The 20,519-nt window shown below is 33.5% G+C and overlaps 1 protein-coding gene and 2 pseudogenes across 1 annotated transcript; 1 reads left to right on the top strand and 2 right to left on the bottom strand.

Annotated features, from left to right (window-relative positions):
* The window catches only part of LOC138327163 (ferric-chelate reductase 1-like), a 31,825-nt pseudogene extending 22,779 nt beyond the window's left edge, over nt 1-9,046 (top strand).
* Nucleotides 9,047-11,996: 2,950 nt separating this feature from the next.
* LOC138327162 (uncharacterized) lies at nt 11,997-12,674 on the bottom strand. The gene has a single exon (XM_069273150.1). The coding sequence runs from the start codon at nt 12,672-12,674 to the stop codon at nt 11,997-11,999; it is 678 nt and encodes a 225-aa protein (XP_069129251.1).
* A 2,988-nt stretch (nt 12,675-15,662) lies between these two features.
* On the bottom strand, nt 15,663-17,356 carry LOC138328240 (uncharacterized; annotated as a pseudogene).
* Nucleotides 17,357-20,519: the final 3,163 nt, after the last annotated feature.

The following is a 20,519-nucleotide window of genomic DNA, read 5'->3' as shown; positions in this document are numbered from 1 at the left end:
TTCACACTCTGAGTTCGAATCCCATGTGAAAGCAGTTGCCAGGTACTGACCGCTGTTCGTGTTTTTTCTTCTTGGGTATTTTTCTTTCCAGCATCCCCTTTGTCAAATTATGTAAATTTGATAAATTTAATGTTCAAAAAATATATTTGCCTATTTAATTTTAAGGTCTGTTAGTTTTAGTTCAAATTGCGATTCCTGAACATTATGTATATATGTTTAACAAAATATAAAACTAATATGTGATTGTGAATGAATTGTTACACAAAATAAAATGGATTATCGTCTTTATACCGATGTTAGGTATTCACTTTAACGTTGTGGATACTAAGTGAGAAATTCGTCTAATTATACATTCAGCGAAACAAAATCTTTGCTTTATGTTTCGTATGATATCAAATGGATTGCTGTGACACATTTACAAATAAAATACATTTTTTTCTTCTGTTATTTTCCGTCGGGTATAAAAAAAGACGACTTTATACTACATGCGTAACCAGTTAGATATCTGTGAACGACATTATTCATAATTTATTGTTAATTTCCTAACAGGCAACTGATGGAATTATTCTGTCGGACCCTGACTGCGGAACCACAAAGGGGTGTTACCCGGAGTCCTGTCCGGTCACCGGATGTTCCGATTTCTTCGTTACTTGGGAGGACGCTGGAGACTACCTCCGGTTTGAAATGACGTCAGTGATATCTGCTGGTGATAACCAATGGGCAGCCTTGGCTTTCTCAAAGAACGAGTACATGGTAAAAGGGGTCACTGAAAATACTTTAAAATTTGACGCATTTGTGCTAAAATTTATGTTCAAATAAGTATGCTTACAATAGGTTGCATGTATTCGGTATACTTTGCCTTGCTATTCTAAAATAAATTTCTTTTTTCAAAAAGCTAACTACATATTGAATTACGATTGTTTTACATGTGTTCATCAATGTATTAATTGCCAATCAAACATAGTCGCTTGTCACATTTTTGTGGTTAATTTTTCAGACGGATGCCAGTGTTGTGATGTGTAGAATTGAAGGTGGCGTCTCGTCGATAGAGATGGGACACACATTTTTTATCGGATTACGGATACACAACTGCATCGGTACGGCTGAATCACTATAACTGTTTCAACTTATAATACGCAATTCATTAAACTTACATTAGTATGCAAAAAATTTTAATTATTTAAATCCTAAATGCTAAACTTTAAAATTTTCAATGATTTTTTAAAAGGAAGATATTTCTAAACACCCTGATTCCTTATGATGCATTATGATATTTCCTGGGGACGTGAATATTTCCAATCACTTTTAACAAAAGCAATTCAATTTAAATACTCCAAATGTGACTGTTCTACTTTATCTATACTATCGTGTGATATCCACAATTTTTCCAATTCAATGATGTGCTAGGTCCTTTACTATTCCTTTCGACAGAATAACTATGGCATACAGAACATGATTGTGAGTCGCAATGGAAATCAGGTTGTCTGCACCTTCGACTCGGATAAAAAAAAAGATACCCAGAACGAGGCTGAGATATTTGACCTTGACCAGCCTCTGCATCTCATGCATGCACATGGTCCAATCTCTGATGGTGCGTTTTAAGTGATTTTAATTTTGTGTTTTTTAGCTGGATTACAACAAGTTATAACAATTTTTTTCTGCTATTTTAATGTAGAATTGATGTGATAACGAAATGGTTTTATAGGTCACATTTGGAAGTAGCAAATTGACTAAATATTGAATTATGATAATGACAGAGTGCTTTTAAGTGTGGTTTTTCGGCTGTTTTTCTTTTTTTTTTTTTTTTTTTTTTCTTTACCTATGATATTATAGGTTTGAATGTTCTATTGCGTTTCCCCTTTCTCAGGTAATTCCAGGGTCATCACTCCATCCGTTCTGTTACCAACAGACCATAGATAGACTTCCTCAATATAACACATCCTTTTACACATTAACACTAATAGTGCACACCCACTACCTCACAGGTAACATATTATTGGCGACATAGGTGTAGCGATCAGCAGTTGATTCAGGGATTACTGGTCACGGTCGTAAATTTATCTTCAAATAGAATATTGTCATAAGAATACACTGGCATGCTTTGTTTTTATCATAAGAAAAAACAGACTATCACACTGCCTTTATAGACTGACTTTGAAGATTGCAAAGACGGACCGATAAGCTAACTTGTAGAAGGTACCTTTGGTTAAATACTTCTATGGACTCAACACTGCTTTTAGGATCCTGTTTTTGTTTGTACCTCATAGCTTTGGGTCTTATTACATAATTTTAAACATACGTGGATGGATTAAGTCGACAGCTTGTTAGCAGCACTGTGGTCATATTATAAGTATGGTTAGTTTGGCAGTTGATAACCAATACACGATGAAATGGGAAACTTTGATAATGTGATGTTTTAAACAAAGGATGTATCGTGCTAATTCAGCAAAGGCGAAGAAAAACTTGGTACAATTAGCATCCATCCCCTTTTCAATTATTGTTAATTTGATAACATTTAATGCTCAAGTGTTTAGCTCCCTTTATATCGACAAAATCAAACCAGATAAAGATGAAAGCAACTTATTTACCCAACAATGAAAATGATATATGTCATTCAAATAGATATGTCACCAAAATCAAATTAGGGGTGAAATCGATTGATATAATGATTAAAGAAAATAAATACCGTAACAACTGAAAATAAACTGCTAATGGTAGAATCAAATGATTAATTAGTCAAATCAAATCAAATACTGATAAAGTGATACCATATATTGATACGATCAAATGATATAATGATAAAGTCATAAAAATATTAAAAACAAAAATTCACGTGGTTTTTAAGAACCATACAAGACTGCTATGTCGTGCCATAATGAACATGTTTTCACTTCTGTTGATTTAATAAAACTGATGATTTTTAAAAAAAAAACTGTATTTGCTTATTTGTTCTTCATACAGCCTAGAGGGTCCCCATTTCATTCGATCCAGAATGTGGGAAAACAAAGGGATGCTTCTCAGACTGCCAGGGCTCTAGCTGTTCTGTTATTGTGACATGGGTGAAGGTCGACGATCAAAATGTCAGAATTCGAGATAATCGCAAATGTTCCCACAGGATCTGATAGCTGGGTTGCCATCACGCTTTCTCAGAACGACAAAAGCTATGGTATGTAAGACGGGGATTTATTATCGAAACAATTAAAAAAACAGTTAAACGAATTAAGATTACATGCAAAGTGAAGAGATTTAGGATGACGATATTACTCTTAATAATAATGGGAAAAAACCTGTACAGTTACAGATTATACGATTTTGTGTTGATTTTTAAAAAACATTCAATACGATTGTCTATCAATATTTTCCAGGGATCAGACAGCGTCGTTGCCTGCGTCACTTCGGTGTGGTATCCGCTCAGACTGGGTATAACACTGGTACAACATACCGGGCTCTCACCCCGGTATGTATCTAACATTTATGATCAAGTAATGTTGAAAGTTTTAATGTCACGAACACCATTCTTCATTGTCTTTAGATATTCTTATGGAAATGATAAATTCAAATAATTATATATTCCTATCATTGATAGTCGATGGGTTTATTAACATTGTAATCAACTGAATGCATTGAATACCGTAGATAAGACTAGCTTATTACATTCCTGTATGGTAATTAACGATAAAAAAAGGTCTAAACTAGTTTAGTGTTGCTTTTGCTTTGAAATTGAAACCTTCTGTGCGATCTTGTAGGATAACCTTGGTCTTTCCTCCGTTTCTGGGAGCGTGGTTAATTCTGTCCTGGACTGCAAGTTTACACGGAAGATAAACATTACTGGGGAGCCGTCGTTCTTTGATATCCGACAGAAGTGGCACATCTTCTTTGCTCGGGGACCTGTGATATCGGGTATGTTATATATGCTTAAACGAACTACAATTCAAAGTGAAGTTGCTAAATTATCATTCGTGCAAAATGCCCGTTCCCAGTCTAGATTAGATATAGAAATGAAAACATTTTGACAAAAAAAAAAAAAAATGATAACATACGATGAATTTGTAGATGTATATGAACACATGGTGTTCGTGAGTAATGGAACCCGATATTTACCATTTATCCTGGCCAATTCACACATACGCATATACATTAAAGATAGACAAGATAAATAATAACCAAAGGTTCATTCTGTTCATTACTGCTAATAAATAGCACAATGCTTGATTAAATGAGATGCGTCTAATGTTTATTTCAGGTAATTTACGAAAGCACACCCAGTCCCCATTGATAAGCGATGGAACTGTTGATTTCTTGGGTGCCGACTTACAGAGTGCAGCAAAACCGTCATATATCCTGTAAAAATCCATGGTTAGTCTTAATACTGATTATTTATAGTTTACCTTGACACGATCGTTCCACCCGCTTTTACCTTGAGATATGACTCCATATCACTACACGATACCTACCTAACCGAAAAAGAATTCAGCTGCCGCTAGTTTACACACTGGTAGTAAAGAACCTGATAACGTAACCCTGATTCAGTATGGGGTGGTTTGTGAAATGGATTTCTGATATTGCTGTGACCAATTTCTCACGATATTCAAAAGGTTTATCCCTTATAGAGCTCTGCTTTATATCAACATATTACAATTTGTGTAATTACACAAAATTGACGTATCCTTTAGATTTTATTCTGCTTTTCGTTTGTACTAGAAATTGGTTATACATTTTAGGCTCCCTCATGGTTGTGGCTTGGGTTCTATTCTCTAGCATTGGTATCTTTGTCGCACGATACCTAAAGCCGATGTGGCCCAACTCGACCATTACTAGGACAGAAAGTCTGGTTCCAGGTACGTATATATACAATATCATAGTGTTATCTCACCTCAATATTGCCAAGGTTGACGGAACTGAGAACATTTACTCCTCTGGAATGTCTTAATTTATTATTAATCTAATCAATTGTAAAAATCTATTTTGCATTTGTATTACAATTTGTGTATAATGTTTGTATTCGCAATGCAAAACAGATGACCATTGTACTATATATATATGTGTTTTCTTTCTTCAAGATCCACAGGACGTGTATGGTTATTGTATTCCTTCTCACAGCTATAGCCTTTGTTATTATATTTATTGAAGTCGGTGGATATGCATCTGAGGTAAGTACAAGAATATTTTAGTCCATTATCATAAAACAATGACACTGTTTTCCGTGAAACAACGCACGTATTATAATTTTCTTTTTAAAACGATTATGAAAAAACACTCTAAGGAACGTTTAGCGTTATTCCAAAATAAAAACAATTCGTCCATAATACCATATGATATGTCCGGACAAATTGTGACCCAGGTCCCATGAAAATATTGATTTAAAACAAATCACATGCCTATTTTCTACATAATGAACACAAATTACATTAATGATTAATGTAATTGTATTCTTGGTGGACCCTAGACTTCCGATATCTGACATTTTACCCGACTTTAAATTGAGAATCGTTAAACAATTATGTATAAATATCTACTTGTAATATAATGAACCTACATGTTTTAAGATATACATTGTATGTAGGTAGTAATAGATGAAGTTTAGTGTTAATAATTCAAAAGCAAACAAAAACAATATGGATCATGCTCCTTATATCATTTCATATGGTATGTATATTCTAAAAGCATGCTACTAAACTGAATGACATCAATTCACTGCGAAGGTAAAAATTATTTGGAAATCCATGTATGATGTGTCTTTCATACAGCATAATTATACATTATGCATGTTTGATTGTATATCATAGTACAGTTCTCTTCTCAGAAATGCGCTGGTTTCACAGTATAGCCTAGTGGTCAGAGGGAACACCAGAATATAGACACTAAACCGTCTCTTAACAGACAATTATTTTTTATTTGTTTTCATACAAAATCTGACATTCTGCTAGGCAAATACCTTTTCTACATACTACTATGCATTGATTTAGAAAAAAATTATCCATCGGAAAAAAGGATCGATAGAGTCGCTAGGTATTTTGTGTTATAAAGTAGTCCAAAAAATTTGGTATAACTAAAGCATTTTTGTCGTTTATTTTTTAACTGCATCGGGTTAGGAAATTTGTTTGCAAAATTATGTGACAATATGCGCTATGCAAATTTACATTTTGCAAATAAAATGTTTTTCCATGATGATAACTAGCAGTAGTTGATGTATGTTATAGATTGGAATCTCTGATGACAGTCATTCTTTTGCTCAATACCATCCCATTCTCGGTATCGTCGTCATGGCACTTACAGTTATAAATGTAAGTAGACTTTGCTTTATCATTTTTTTCTTAAAAAAAAAATGACTTATCGCATTGCGAATGTATATCAGCGTTCGTAAATGACCTTTTCTTTTATCATATCGGCTTTTTCGAGATATGCATCTTTAACATTTAATTATGTGTTATTAAATATGATAAAACACACATTACGTTTATACGCAACTAAAACTGTGTTTCACTGTTTTGTAATGACTTTTTCCTTCAGCCATTCATTACATTATTTCGATGTGCCCCAACTGACAAGCGAAGACCTATCTTCAATTTCTATCACTGGTTTTTCGGGACTTCTGCACATATAATGGCAGGCACGTTAACTTTGCTGGCACTATATAAGTATACATCCATCTTGCCTTTTATGTATGAGACGATGTTCTAAAATCTATTTGAATTAATTTTCATGAAATATTATACCAGTCATGAAGAAAATAAAAGAAATGAAACCAATTAGTACATTTATAAAAGCATGCTATTATGTCTGTTAATGTGGTCTCAAAATAGATACATGTATTCATTCTATACTCCAATCCATGATACATTTAAACAAAATGCATGTATGTAATCGACATTTCTGCAATAAGAAGCTACCTTTTACAATGTGTGTCATATATCCACTCATATTTGAATACATACCAGGTTCAACTACAACGTCATGAAGGCATGCAAAATATCCTAAGTAACGTTCATTATTTTAGAATAATATACATGTTGCAACATGGATATATATATTTAATAAACATCATATCTCATATTTCAGCTGTGACTATTGTGTTTGCCATGTATCTGAATAAGTCCAATGTACCAGAGAGTGCTAGATATATAGCCATAGCCTACATTTGTGCGTTTGTCTTTCTCGATTTGGTGATGGAGATATATCTGGTAATGCAGAGAAGAACATCAAGTATGTATATATTTTCTGAAATTTCATCATTCATATAATTTCATTGTATATTATGATGAAATCAGCTTGAATTCTTAAAAAATAAATCGAAATATTGTTATCAATGAGACATTAGAATGATAATAGAAATAAAATATCAAAAATTTTGAATCCATATTAAGCACTAAAAATGTTGTGATAATTGATCCAAAACATTTTTTTTTTTTTTTTTTTTTTTTTTAATAAAAATATGCTGTGACAACGGATCAAAAAATTTTTTTTTTCAAAATATGCTATGTTAGTCAGGAAAATCTAATTCAAATGTGTAGAAAATAAGATTTGGTGATATTGTTAAGCAAAGTATTATTATAAGCGATAAAAATTTGGGAACAAAATCGTCTAAATGACCATGAAAAAGGTTGTTGGGTATGCCAATGCGACAATAGTTTTTGTTTGCAGTAGTTCAAAGTCACACTATATGCAACTAGCATCACAAAGTCAAGCTAGATTCGACCCTGGTATTGTTAATATTTGCAAATGTCGTTAAAAGTAAGTTATTAGTATAAATGTGTATTAATGATTTCTTGATAACTTTAGTACAGTGGCTGTTGGAAGTCGATACTCGTAAAAATGCCTTCATTTTTTACTGATCGCCATAGACGTTACACTTGTTCCGAACGGAAAGTCAGAATGTACATGAACTGTTCTCGGAAGACTTCGCAGTGTAGTTGCGGTAGTTCTCGGCAACAACGTTACAATGACGGCTAACTTCGATATAGTCCGTTCTCTGCATGATTTACAATACGATTTTTTTCAAAGCTTTTCTTAAAGGGAATAGTCGGGCAAAGGAAGGCTTAAGTCGGTTTAAATGGTGTTAATATATCCAGTATAATTTCTTGTGAAATAGAAAAATAAAATATCCTGTCAAAATCGCTCTGCACGCGAAGAAATTAATTTATAGTAAAGGAATCCTAAAATGTCCTCCCGGCTGCCTATATCCGTGTTGACATTCCCATGCAGCCTCGCTTTCAGAATTTTTTTAGAACAGTGTTAAATTTATATGGGACTTTCCATAATTTCAATGGTCTAAACTGGACAAAGTAAGCACAATTTGATCGTCATTTTGATATGTAAGGACTTTAGGAAGGCCAATGAACGCATTTATACTTGTTTTCATTGCCCGACTATGCACTTTAATCACAAACAATATCAGAGAGGTACGAATATTAGGACTTTAAATCTTTGATAAACTAATTTTAGTCTATCATCGTAACTTCATATTTTAGGCAAATCATTTGACCTTGAACTCCAACGTCATGATGCATATAAATTGCCTGACACAACGACTGTATCCCCCAAAACAGAGGTTAGTTCTGTTTGAATCTGCTACTTATAATTACTTCATTGGCAAACACACCATACTGTTTTCGTTTAAAGTGCAAAATATAAAAATATTATATATACAAAATATACATGTACATACAAATATACAAAGTTATATATCTGTTTCTGTTCCCTGTTGTACTAAAAAATATTTAAAAGAAATAATTTGATTGTGAAAGGGATATTTCCTTTATCCCATATTTGACCTTTTTAAGTATTTCTTGAGAAAAATGATCAATAGTATAAAATATCGTAGGGGTTTAATATGATCATTTTGTATTTATGATTTATTTTTGCAAGTTTTCATTGCAGGAGAGGGGTCCATTTTCGAAGGTTCTTCTAGCAATGCAGATACTGTCAATGACGGCATTTGCTGTTGCTCTTATAGTTCTGATAGCAAGGGATGACTGCGTTCCGAACAGACCAAATTAACACATTTAGTCGAACATCAATCAATCATATATCATGTATAGTTATGCAATTTGCAGAAATATAATTATTATATATTGAAATACTTCTCAGTGTAGTTTTTGTGAGAAACGAATTTTGTAAAACTACTTAACACTTATTTTATCTAAGTTTCTGGTAAAGATCGGCCATTCGTAATAATATTTCCATGCATGTCTTCTGTTTCGGAAATACAATGTATATAAAAACTGTATCGTGTTTATATTATGTTATGTACGTTTCTACATTAAAGCTGAAAATAAATATTTGAAAAAAATATACTGTTTTCCCTGCTGCTATAGCGTAAACAACTGTTTCCATGGCAAAATTGGGCTAGTAAACAACCTTCTTTTGGGTGCTGAAGATTTGCTATACCGCAGAGTTCATTTAGCTAAATTACATGTTGGAACCAATTCCGTTTAAAGTAAATTCGACTGATGAATGATATTTAGAATGTGTCCTCTGCGTTAATAAATACTTTCTGGAATTCGTGGTTTAGTTTCATCGAGGACGCAATATCTTAATTAGAAAGCCTCTGTAGTCCCAAGTATTAAGTGACTACAAAGCACTATATAAATGGACAATATATTGTGATATAGTTATAGAAAAATAGCAAATTTAGCTGAACTTGGCCTTCAACGTTAGGTCTGTTGAAGGCAAAAGGAAATTTATTTTTCAGTTTATTTTTATATTGCTTTTAGTGCAGTGTAACATTATTAATCAAGGTCCAAGAATTATTTGATATCCGAATGTTTTACTTAGTCACTCACATATGACCTTAGACATTAACGTTAATCATTTGCTGCAGTATCCTGTTTTTGAGTTAGTCACTCACATATTGCATCCTAAATTAAAGTGACGTTATGACTATTTTAGCAAAATATTGAAAACAGATAAAAATGAAAGTGTTATCTTAAATAGTTGATTTTAAGAATTGTTAAAATAGTTCTGGTGGCATGACAGTTCATTTGACATAAACTGACTCAAGGGGAATCTAGATTTGATAAATGATTTAGTTGTTAAAGGTTATAACGTTGTTGGTTTTTTTTTGTTTTTTGTTTTTGTTTTTTTGCAGATTTTTTTAATAAGTATTAGCAAATTATGTATATTCACACTATAAGAAATACATATACAATGTAGTATAGCACTATTCCTTTGTGGTAAATAGGACACACACGCAACGTTGTATATTATAAATATGATGTAAAATATTCCTTGATAGGTTTATAGGCAAACTCGAGTTACATCCCTTCCTATGTGGTGTTATTCTTATAAACGTTAACGTTCAAACAAATAAACTTCATCATTTTATCAGACAGTTTACTAGTTTCATAATTATACAAGGTAAACAATAATAATGATATATCAATGAAAACAATGCAAACACAAGAATACTTAAGCTAGTGCTACTGATTGAAGTACCTGTAGATGATCTTGTAACATGAGTGGTTATGTAATATGAAATATATCAAATAATAATTTATTGATATGGCACGTGTGACATATGAAACTTATTTAACGAGTTTTAATAAATTTCATATAATGATGACGTATAACGTTGACGTAAGAGTAAGGTTCATTACATAAAGAATTATAGTATTATTGTGAAAATTTATAAAGTTTCTATATATATCACAGGTGAACACCATCTCGGATATGAAGTTCCCGTCTGCTTACAACTGTAAACTGCTACTTTTCAATTGCTACTGGCGCGGATTACAACATAATATTAAATACACTTGAAGGCGCAAAATGAATGTTCGTCAATCTTCAGTAATATTTGAGAACAACACATCGTGGGTCATAGTTAGATAAAAGCATTCAAACAGAGGAGTTTACGTTCAAGCGAAAACCACGCCAGCTATTATATATGATCTACCAGTGCTGATAACCGATTGTGCAATCGGAACTCCTTAGTACCAATTCATTCCGCTAGGCTGCGCTCATAAATACTAAGACAGGTCAGGGCCGCCATTTTGGTCAAGATCCTGATTGGTCAATTCAAATGAAAAAATTAAAGTGAAATTTTGAAATTGTTTAGGAAGCATTCAGCATGGAAAAGGTATTTGAAATAGTTTAAAATCGTTACAATTTAAATTCATCGACTAGATATCTACTTACAAAATCTGAAGTTCTATACTATACGCTGACGCATGGTGAGTTTACCGGAAAACAACCGAGCGTCTGCTTCAAAAGACAATGTCGCGTTTCAACTTCCAATACACAACTAATGGTATGTAATGCTGTTTTCTATCAATAAATCATTTATACTGTCTACAATTTACCATTGTATACATGTAGCAGATTAGAGGTCAGCAATGCCAAAAAATAGGTGTTGGTATTTTTATTTTTTCCGAAAAAATATGCAGACACCATTTTGTAAAGGAATATTCCCTGAACGTTATAGATATTGGCCAATCAAATTGCCAAGATCGATAGCCATGACCAGTTGCTTTCGGAGCGAAGCCTAGCGGAGAGTAGAAAAACTACGGCAGGGAATCCAGTCTACCCGATTGCCGATTTTGTTGAGTCACTGCATTTCAGCACATCTATATTTACCGCAACTGGTTTTACCAAAGCTACGCACAAAACGAAAGTAGCTTCCAGGGGTGAATGAGAAGTACTTCTTCAGGGAATTTCCGAGAATTCTAAATCATATTTCAGAACATCATTATTTATTGCGTTCAATACACTTACTATATTGCAAAATATAGCTAAAATTGTATAGCTATGATAAAACAACTAGAAAAGTAAACATGATTTATAAAGTTTATTCACTTCTATTCGGTCCTATGATGCACATTGAAGTTTGATAATCGACATAGAAAAGACTTTTTTATGGCGACAGAAATGCGATTGTAAACATCCACATTCTAATGTATACATATGAACTTCTCATTTAAATAACGTTTAAAAAAACAAATAAAGTTTGTTTTTAGAATTAAACAGCTGATCGACTGACGTAATCCTTTGAACACATAGTTTTAATAATTCATAGCTCTGAGTAACATTTCCCGTTCACTTTCTAATTCTCGGACGGTCCGACGTAAAGTCATGGCTGTTTTGTGTGTGGATCCGCCGTACATCTCCATAGAAGTATCCAGGAGAATGACAATATCCACAGGCAGGATCAAAACATTCAGGGCCACGCTCCATCTCGCTAATCTCTTAGCGAAAGCGGGAGTCAGTAACTGTAATGAGCCCTGATTTAAACCATTCTCTATGGCACAGTTCGTTAGAAATTTCATAGCAGTAATGGAACTTGTTTGTGTTCCGGCATCTTTTCTTGCCTTTTGTTCTCGTGATATTGTTTCGTTGAGCGATATTGTACAACGTCTGTCTTCATCCAAGGAATCTTGAACTTTTTTCAATACATGCTTTTCATAATAATGTTTACCGATTCCTGCTCCGCCGGAGGTTACAGCACTACCAGCCCCGACAGCAAGAAATGGAATCATACTCATCCCACCGGTCGGGCCAGCTAAAGCAAAGCAAGCTATCGAACCGGCCCCGGAGAAGATGGATCCGACCGTTGCCAATACGGTCGAAGCGTTATACCACCATTTCATGTTGTCTAAGTCATCTGCTAGCTCCTTTAGTTGTCGAATACTCTCGTTCCTAGCAGACAGCCACACATCGAACTCGGTTTTGTTACCAGCCATTACGTATACAGTGTTCGGTTGAATGAAATGGGAAACAATTCATGTAAAACACTGCTGGCTGCATCAGCTGCATGTGTCCTACGTAATGTCTTAAAATAAACAGTGGTAATTTTGTCTAAAAATGACAATGGGGATTTCCACGTAAAGTTACTTCACAGTAAGCAACTTTGCACTGTACTTTCAAACCTAAACATCGCTTTGCTATTCACTCAAGCATACTATTTTTCCGCATACGTTTGAAACGAATAACGAACATTTTTAGTCGTTCAATTTGAATGGATTGTGAATTTATTTCTGTAACCTGTCCGCTTCATCTTCTACGCAATGTAACAGTTGGGGATTACTAGCTGATGTCAATAGGCTAGAAAATGTACCCTATTACCTTAAAGCATGCAATTGTTTTCTATATATGGAAACATAGTGTTTTCTATTTGGAAACATAGAAATTGATATTTATGAATGCATAGTTACAATTTCCTACTACATGTGCTCGACAATATACACGTTATGCATATGGATAAACTAAAATCTCTTTGATTTTTATATTTTTGTTATAAGGAATTGTTTTGTTTCAACCTTAATCAATCAGTTATATATGACGTACTGTACAAAAAACATCATCGAGTAACTTGAGCTCTAATCTCCTACACCTTCCTATATCATTAGGCTCTAAACTATATGATAAGATAGGTAGGTTTTTCTGACTACTGGAATTCACAAAAAATACTAGCTTTAAATTGTGTTCCCGACGACCATGGCAACCGTGGTTTGAGGTATAAAAGAGGGTCGTGATATAACGGGAGACAACGCGGATGACGTGGCAGACAACCAAATGGCTGGGATTTCGGGGATGCGGAGCAAGATTTAAATAAAAATTCTGTAACTTTATTTATTTGACAAACTATGAGTTTTTTTAGCACTACATTAGATTCTAGATACACCATATTATCATATAAAAAGAACATTTCATGGTAAATTTATATTAAATACCGTGCTAGCCCTATATTGTACCAGCTGAAACTATAGTTCATCATTATTCTTCATTTAGAAATTCATGTGTACATGTATGTTTGCATGTTTCTGGCTTCGATTCTTCTGACATGCGTTTCTTGTCCAAACATGTACATACCGGCGAAAGGATTAACACCTTCTTCATTTTATGTACGTTTCTAAAATGTCTATCTGCATACACACATGACCTGTTATGTATGTGTAGTTAATTATTGAAAAGAACTCATTCATATTTAAATGAATGACAATCGACATTATATTATTGTTTTTATTACAATGATTCAATCCACACACTAATTTTGATGTCATTAGTATTATAAAATATATATAAAAAAGAATATTGATATGTAAAATCAGAAAACGAAGTGCTACATGCACAGTGTCAATATAAATTTTTTTCCCGTATACTTAGCACTATCATATTTACTTCATTGTAATTAAACTGACTCGAAATAAAATATGTTTCCACTTACTTTTATTTCTTCTTTGAAGCGTACCATATTTCTAACTAATCAAGTTAAACTCTTCTATTTATATAGAATGAAGTCGACCTGTCAATAGTTTCTGGGCATTTGTATATTTGTAACGATATTAAAGTAAGTTCATGTAAGAACAGTCGAAATTACTTTATTTACCTAAATATATTTAGTAACAAATAGAGATACATGTATGTTGATAGTTACTAGCGTAACATGATGATCTGATAAATGTTAAACTTCCTTTCAAATACTGTTTAATCGAGTCCAATAATAAAAAACAACGCCCCAAACCATGAAAAAAAATTATTCCAGCGTGATTGTTCCAGTGTTCCTTTTGTTTGCTGTCTGACAATTTGTGAAGATGCCACATGAAGTGATCCGTTGGCTGTCTTACGTCAGGTGAATGGGTACACCGAGCCTCTTTACGAGGAGGGAGTTAGGCTGTCCTGAATGCTGTCCACAGTTTTGGAACTCCCCTGTGTTGTACAATGCACCACAGTAACTATAACGAAAGCGAAAGTAAAACTTGAGAAATTTATATTCTGAAGTGATTTTCATCATTTTTATATCACACATAATAGTGTTGAATGTTAAAAAGCAATCGGCGGACAAAATGTAATATTAAGTCTATCCATGTAAATCATTGAAAACATGTGTAAAAACATCGTGTGACCCAGTACAAATACAGCGCGGGATCTGTAAACACTGTGACGTCTTCGTGACGTCATCAGATATCATCGTGATTTCGAATCGCAACAATGTTAAAGATCGTACAACATTGTATCTTGCAACGTTAGCTCTTTAAGGAATGATTTTTATTTTTTTGTTGTTTACTGGTGTGTAAACTGCATTTTTTTGTACAGATATTTTAAATGACGCGCGTCAAAAAATGCAGTTTACACACCAGTAAACAACAAAAAATTTCTAAAACATTCCTTATATTTACATTTCGACCGACCATTTCATTTAAATTTAGTGTTCATGTGAAATAAACCTTCGTTTTTTCAACGCTATACGATTGATAGAACAGCTGAGTAATTGATGGAATCGCGAAACAGCTGGCTCCAATTTGGCGGGAAAATATGTCAAGTTCCGGGAGTAAATAAAATATAGTTCCAAAATAACTTTATCGTTTTTAATCAATTTATTCCATATGTTTTCATTTTTTTTTATTTTTTAATATTAACACAATGCTTTCCATTGCATTCAAACTGATGTTGATATCGAACCTTTGTCATGGCATATATTTTGGCCTAACCGGATGCGCATTCACACAAGGGCGGAAGTCAGTGTTTCGGTTTGTGTTCTTGTGCAGCAGCCCTTCTACGTTTACGCAAGCGTAAACGATTGCCCGGTTAGTAAGGTTATATAGGAAAGTGAAAACGGAAATGTAAATATATAGCAATAAATTTCTTTTGTCCCAATGCGTGCACTTACACTTTATTTTAGGAACAAGGTAATCTTTGAATTCAGAAAAACGGGGATATAAATGATAGGGCTTAGATAACATACATGCTTGTACCCAAGTATGTAATACATCGATTTCCATTTCATCAAAGGTATTAATTTAAAGAACTTAGGTCATTTGTTAAATGGATAGATTGCCTGGCAAATTAATACATATATACAATGATTACATTTAGTTCTGATTATGTGACGGGAAAATATAGTTTTTGGCGATTTATTCAGATGCATTTGAATCAACTATTTGTCGTTGTGCAATCTTTATCTTACCGCATATTCCGTTCAGAGCGAAATGATGAGTATGGGTGGTAGTATCTGTGATTCATTTGTCTAACTCTCGTATAGCATTACTTTGACATTTTAGATCGAGAATACAGTGCAACAATGTAAATGATATACATATTTGATACATTTACGTAAAGATAATGAATTAATATTAATTAAAAAATAGTCTTTCGATGTTAGATCAGTTCACATCAATATTCTTTTTTATATTATTCCTAAGCAAAGAGTCCTAGAAATACGAATCAGTTTTACACATAGGTCTACTTAATAAAGTATTGTCAATTTTCAGTCGTTTTCATTAGCAGATTCATTAAAAGCTATGTAGATCCACTAATAAAAGATCGTATAAATCAAGAGATGGAATCTGTTCTAAAATGTCTGATTGAGGAAATTGTCCAGTTCCTGTTCCAATTCAATGACAATGCGGCGTATTTGTGAAGATGCCACATCCTTTGGCAGTTTTCACACACGTATCAACAAGAATGACAATATCCACTGGCAGCAGAACGGCATTGAGAACAAACCCAACACGTTTTGCACTCTTTGCAAATTTTTTGGCTAGTTTTCTTGTAGCTTCACTTTTTCCTTTCTTCGCTATATGTTTTGCCGCCTTTTTGGTGGCACTCACTACATTCGATGTTTTTCCTAGAACAGATCTTATCTGTTCCATTTTGGAAATATGTTTCTCCATTTGGATAGTTTTCGCGCGATCCCTATCCAAAGCTTCCTGAATCTTTTTCATCAGATTTGATTCATAAAAGTATTCACCAATCCAGGATCCTACGAAAACGGCAGTACTAGTTCCACCAGCTGCAGTGGCAACAGCTCCCATCACTAAACTTAAACCACCCGTGAATGCAGCGGACACCACACAGATACACCAACATGTACTAGATACTACTGATCCGGCGGTTGACACTATTTTGGCAGCGTCGACACATTTTTTGCATGTTGTCAAGTTCGCTTGCTAGTTCTTTAAGAAGCTGTATAGTGGCTTTTCTAGTATCAATCCAATCCGCCATTTTTACAAGGTAGTCCCAACAATAGATCTAGATTAAAGTGTGTCTGCACCTCGACAGCAAACACATAATAATATACTTATACGCCAGTCTACCTACAATATGATATCAATTCATCACTGACCGATGTTCTTTTAGATTGTTCGATTGTATTCTATATTGAAGTTGTTCAGAATAGCTTGCGGATTGCTTTGTTCGCGAAATTGGCAAAGGCACAAATGTTTGTTCTTTTTACACATTGTTATATAATGTTTCAATGGGATTTTCTCCTTACAGCATGTTCGAATGTTGGCTGGTATTAAATTATTTCACAATAGTTTACAAAAGTAATACCTCTGTCGTTCGGAATGTTAATTATGTCAATACATATTAAATAAATAAGTGTTGTTGCATTTCAGCAGACCTATTTTTACCGAAACTGGGTTTACCAAAGCTACGTACAAGCCGGCGGACTATTCCAACTTTCACTTTTGTTTTTCGTATAGTCAGTATCAAAACGAAAGTTACTTCCAGCGTTGAAATAGTATCGCTTCAAGGAAATTCCGTGGATTGAAATAATTTTAAATAATTTCAGAACAACAACATGTATTGAATTCGATACACAAGGAATATTATATATTTAATTATGATCGTATAGCTATGATAAAACAACAGGTCGAAAAGTAAACATGATAAGCATTTATTTACAGTAATATATTTTTGTGCAAGTAAATGTAGTACAAAATATATATTGGATATAATACATATGTCGTGGTTTGAAATAATTAGATAGATTTGTATCTCCCTATATCCATGAGATAAAAAAAAATAAAAGAATTCGAAATTAAAGTTACATGTAAATAAGATGAAATAGTTTTATTGATAGTTTCAAAGTAAAGCAATGTTGATTTTGTAGAAAGTTAAAATCTAATTTTAATTATACATGGTTCATATTGTAATCATTTGTTGTTTTTATTAGCACCACTCTTATAAAGGTAATATTTTATTATTTAAATACATTTTTGTATTACATTAACGTTTAGTGACATATTTTCTCTTGTCATTTGTTTCCTTTAAAATTGCATCTTCCGATCGTCCTCAAGGGATACATTTTGTTAATTGCAATTCATTTCTGTAAATCTGACTTGGTAAGCAAGCTCTAGAAAATGTATCATCGTTTCTAATAATAACTCGTTTTCCTCATACCAAAACGTGACATTCTATAAAAAGCGCTAGAGTGTATTAATATCATCAACGATTTTACCACAGAGCTTTAAATTAACTACATGGTTTTCATATATTAACGATAAAGTAATCAGTCCAGTCACTTCGTGTAGGTATTCTTTACATTCCGTGACGTCACTGCAACAACATTTTTCATGGATCGATACTAAAAATTTTGTGTTAACCGGTCTATTTTGTAAAACAAAAATATCTATTTTGTCACTCCACACTTTATATATTTTGAATTAATATTATACACGCTATTTTCATAAAAAATCTTCTTCATGGTGTTCTGATTAAAGAAGCATTATATGTTGTATTTTACAGTAATATCGTCCATGTCCGATATGAATCCGTGTTCTGGCCTGTTGTAAGTTATATAATCTGCAAATAATTGGTCGAATAATTAATGGCCCGCTACATGTACCTTAACGAAACGGTTTTTAATTTTTAAAATGGAAATGTAAAACGAGATGATTTTATAAAGTTGCAAAGGTTATCAATTTACTGGTAACACTACACTTATCATCACCTTCTGAATAATTTAATTTGAATAAATAAAATGTTTATTTTCATAACGCGGGTCGTTTTATGTTTCCCTCCGTCGTCCAAAATACTGCGCGGTAGTTCATTATCATTGCGCCAGAAGGCAAAACAGCGAAATGAAACCCAACTGTTATCATATATTACGCAGGGTAACTTGCAAACGCTTCATGTTGTAACTTTATCTTGGGCCATCGATGTACATTTTCTTACATTTGTATGTTATCTACGTTTTTTAGAAACCTTTAAATCTTGCTCCGGAAAGGTAGTGGGCCTGTAATTAGATGGAAAAAAAATAACAATTGATAATAGGTAAATAATAAGAGCTTGTAGTAACGCCCTGCCTATTGGCCGATTGCTGGGTAGTACAGTATGTAGTCACGCTGCGTGCTAAGAAACACGTGTTTCAGATGATCGGGTGGTGTAGTGGTTAGGCCACTCGCCTTTCACCAGCCGGCCGGGTTCGATCCCCGACACGAACGTGAAAAGAGTAAAAGCTACTTACCCGATCACATGGGTTTACTCTAGGTGCTTCCTCCAACTGTAAGACCCCTCACGCGCTTTCACCCGGGCTATCGACAGTGATTTGTATAAGTTGTATACCTTGTTTCGCAATCGATTATAAATAAAACAAAGTTTGTACTTTATGTACGTGTTTTGAAGGCCATTCAATGTCGGGGTAAATCGCCGTAACACATACCAAGCAAACTGTAAAGTCAGGTGTGGTACCTGGTTGTTTTGATTGACTGCTGACGACCCGTCCATTTGTCACCTTTCTCTTGTTTCATCATTTTCTGGATATCTACGGACAATGACACATACAAGGCTTACTCTCGTGGAGCTTCTTCTATTACCATCACATTAAAATGCACTTCTGTATTAATCCTGAATTGTTTGCGTTTTGTGTTTTATGTATATGATATTTTGTTTGTAACAGTATGGCATGGGATAGCCTGTGTAGACTCCATTTCTTGTTCGCTATGGAAACCGAAAAACTTTGACGGTCCTACTATTTTCTCTTTTTTTTCAGCGAATATTCACGAATATTTCTTATTACGAAATTATCTGAACAATAAAGTAACAAAGGTATGAATAAATTTTGTTGTACAATGTCTTTTTATTTGTTGATTTCGATTTATTGAACAAGGACCAATATGCATACGATGTATTGCATTTTTTTACTGTACATGTAGAATGTTTTTTTCTCATTTTTTTACAATAATTTGACAAACACAAACCTGTTTTAACGCTTCTATCTTTAGTTAATGACGATATTCTTTAAAATCAATTAATATATAAATAGAATTAATTTGTTTTTGAGATGTTTTAATAATGGTATTCGTGTGAAGGTACTCAAGATACCCCAAGATCTTTACATGATAGGTTAAAATATCTGTTACATTTTATATGTTATCAAGGTCTGATGCATGGAGAGGGGTTATCTCCTTCTTTTTTGTATTTTTGTTAAAGATTTGAAAATTGAATACTAAATCATGTGACGTAATATTTTCTTAAAAAGAGATTTCTTTGTTTATGTGTGTAGACTAGACTTTACAGGTATAACTTTGATCCGACTAATGCGGAAAGAATGCGAACAGAATCCAAAGTACAAAAATATGAACAAATAATTAAAAACAACAGATCGGCAACGCAGCGCAGCAACAGTATAGCTTATGCTTCTTAGACAATATTTTCTGGATAGTACCATGTAAGCCAAAATGGCATCACTTGTTTAACAAGAGATTCAAAAGGGATCTTGGCGCCTACCAAATAATGATTTATGTCTGGATTTGTTCTTCGGAACGCTTCTCGACTTTACCGACAAGCCCAACACTACATAA

The sequence above is a fragment of the Argopecten irradians genome, chromosome 7 (genome assembly GCF_041381155.1).
Source record: "Argopecten irradians isolate NY chromosome 7, Ai_NY, whole genome shotgun sequence".
In the NCBI taxonomy this organism is placed as follows: Eukaryota; Metazoa; Mollusca; class Bivalvia; order Pectinida; family Pectinidae; genus Argopecten; species Argopecten irradians.
Note: the sequence above shows the minus strand (reverse complement) of the source record. Positions and strands in the feature narration are given on the sequence as shown.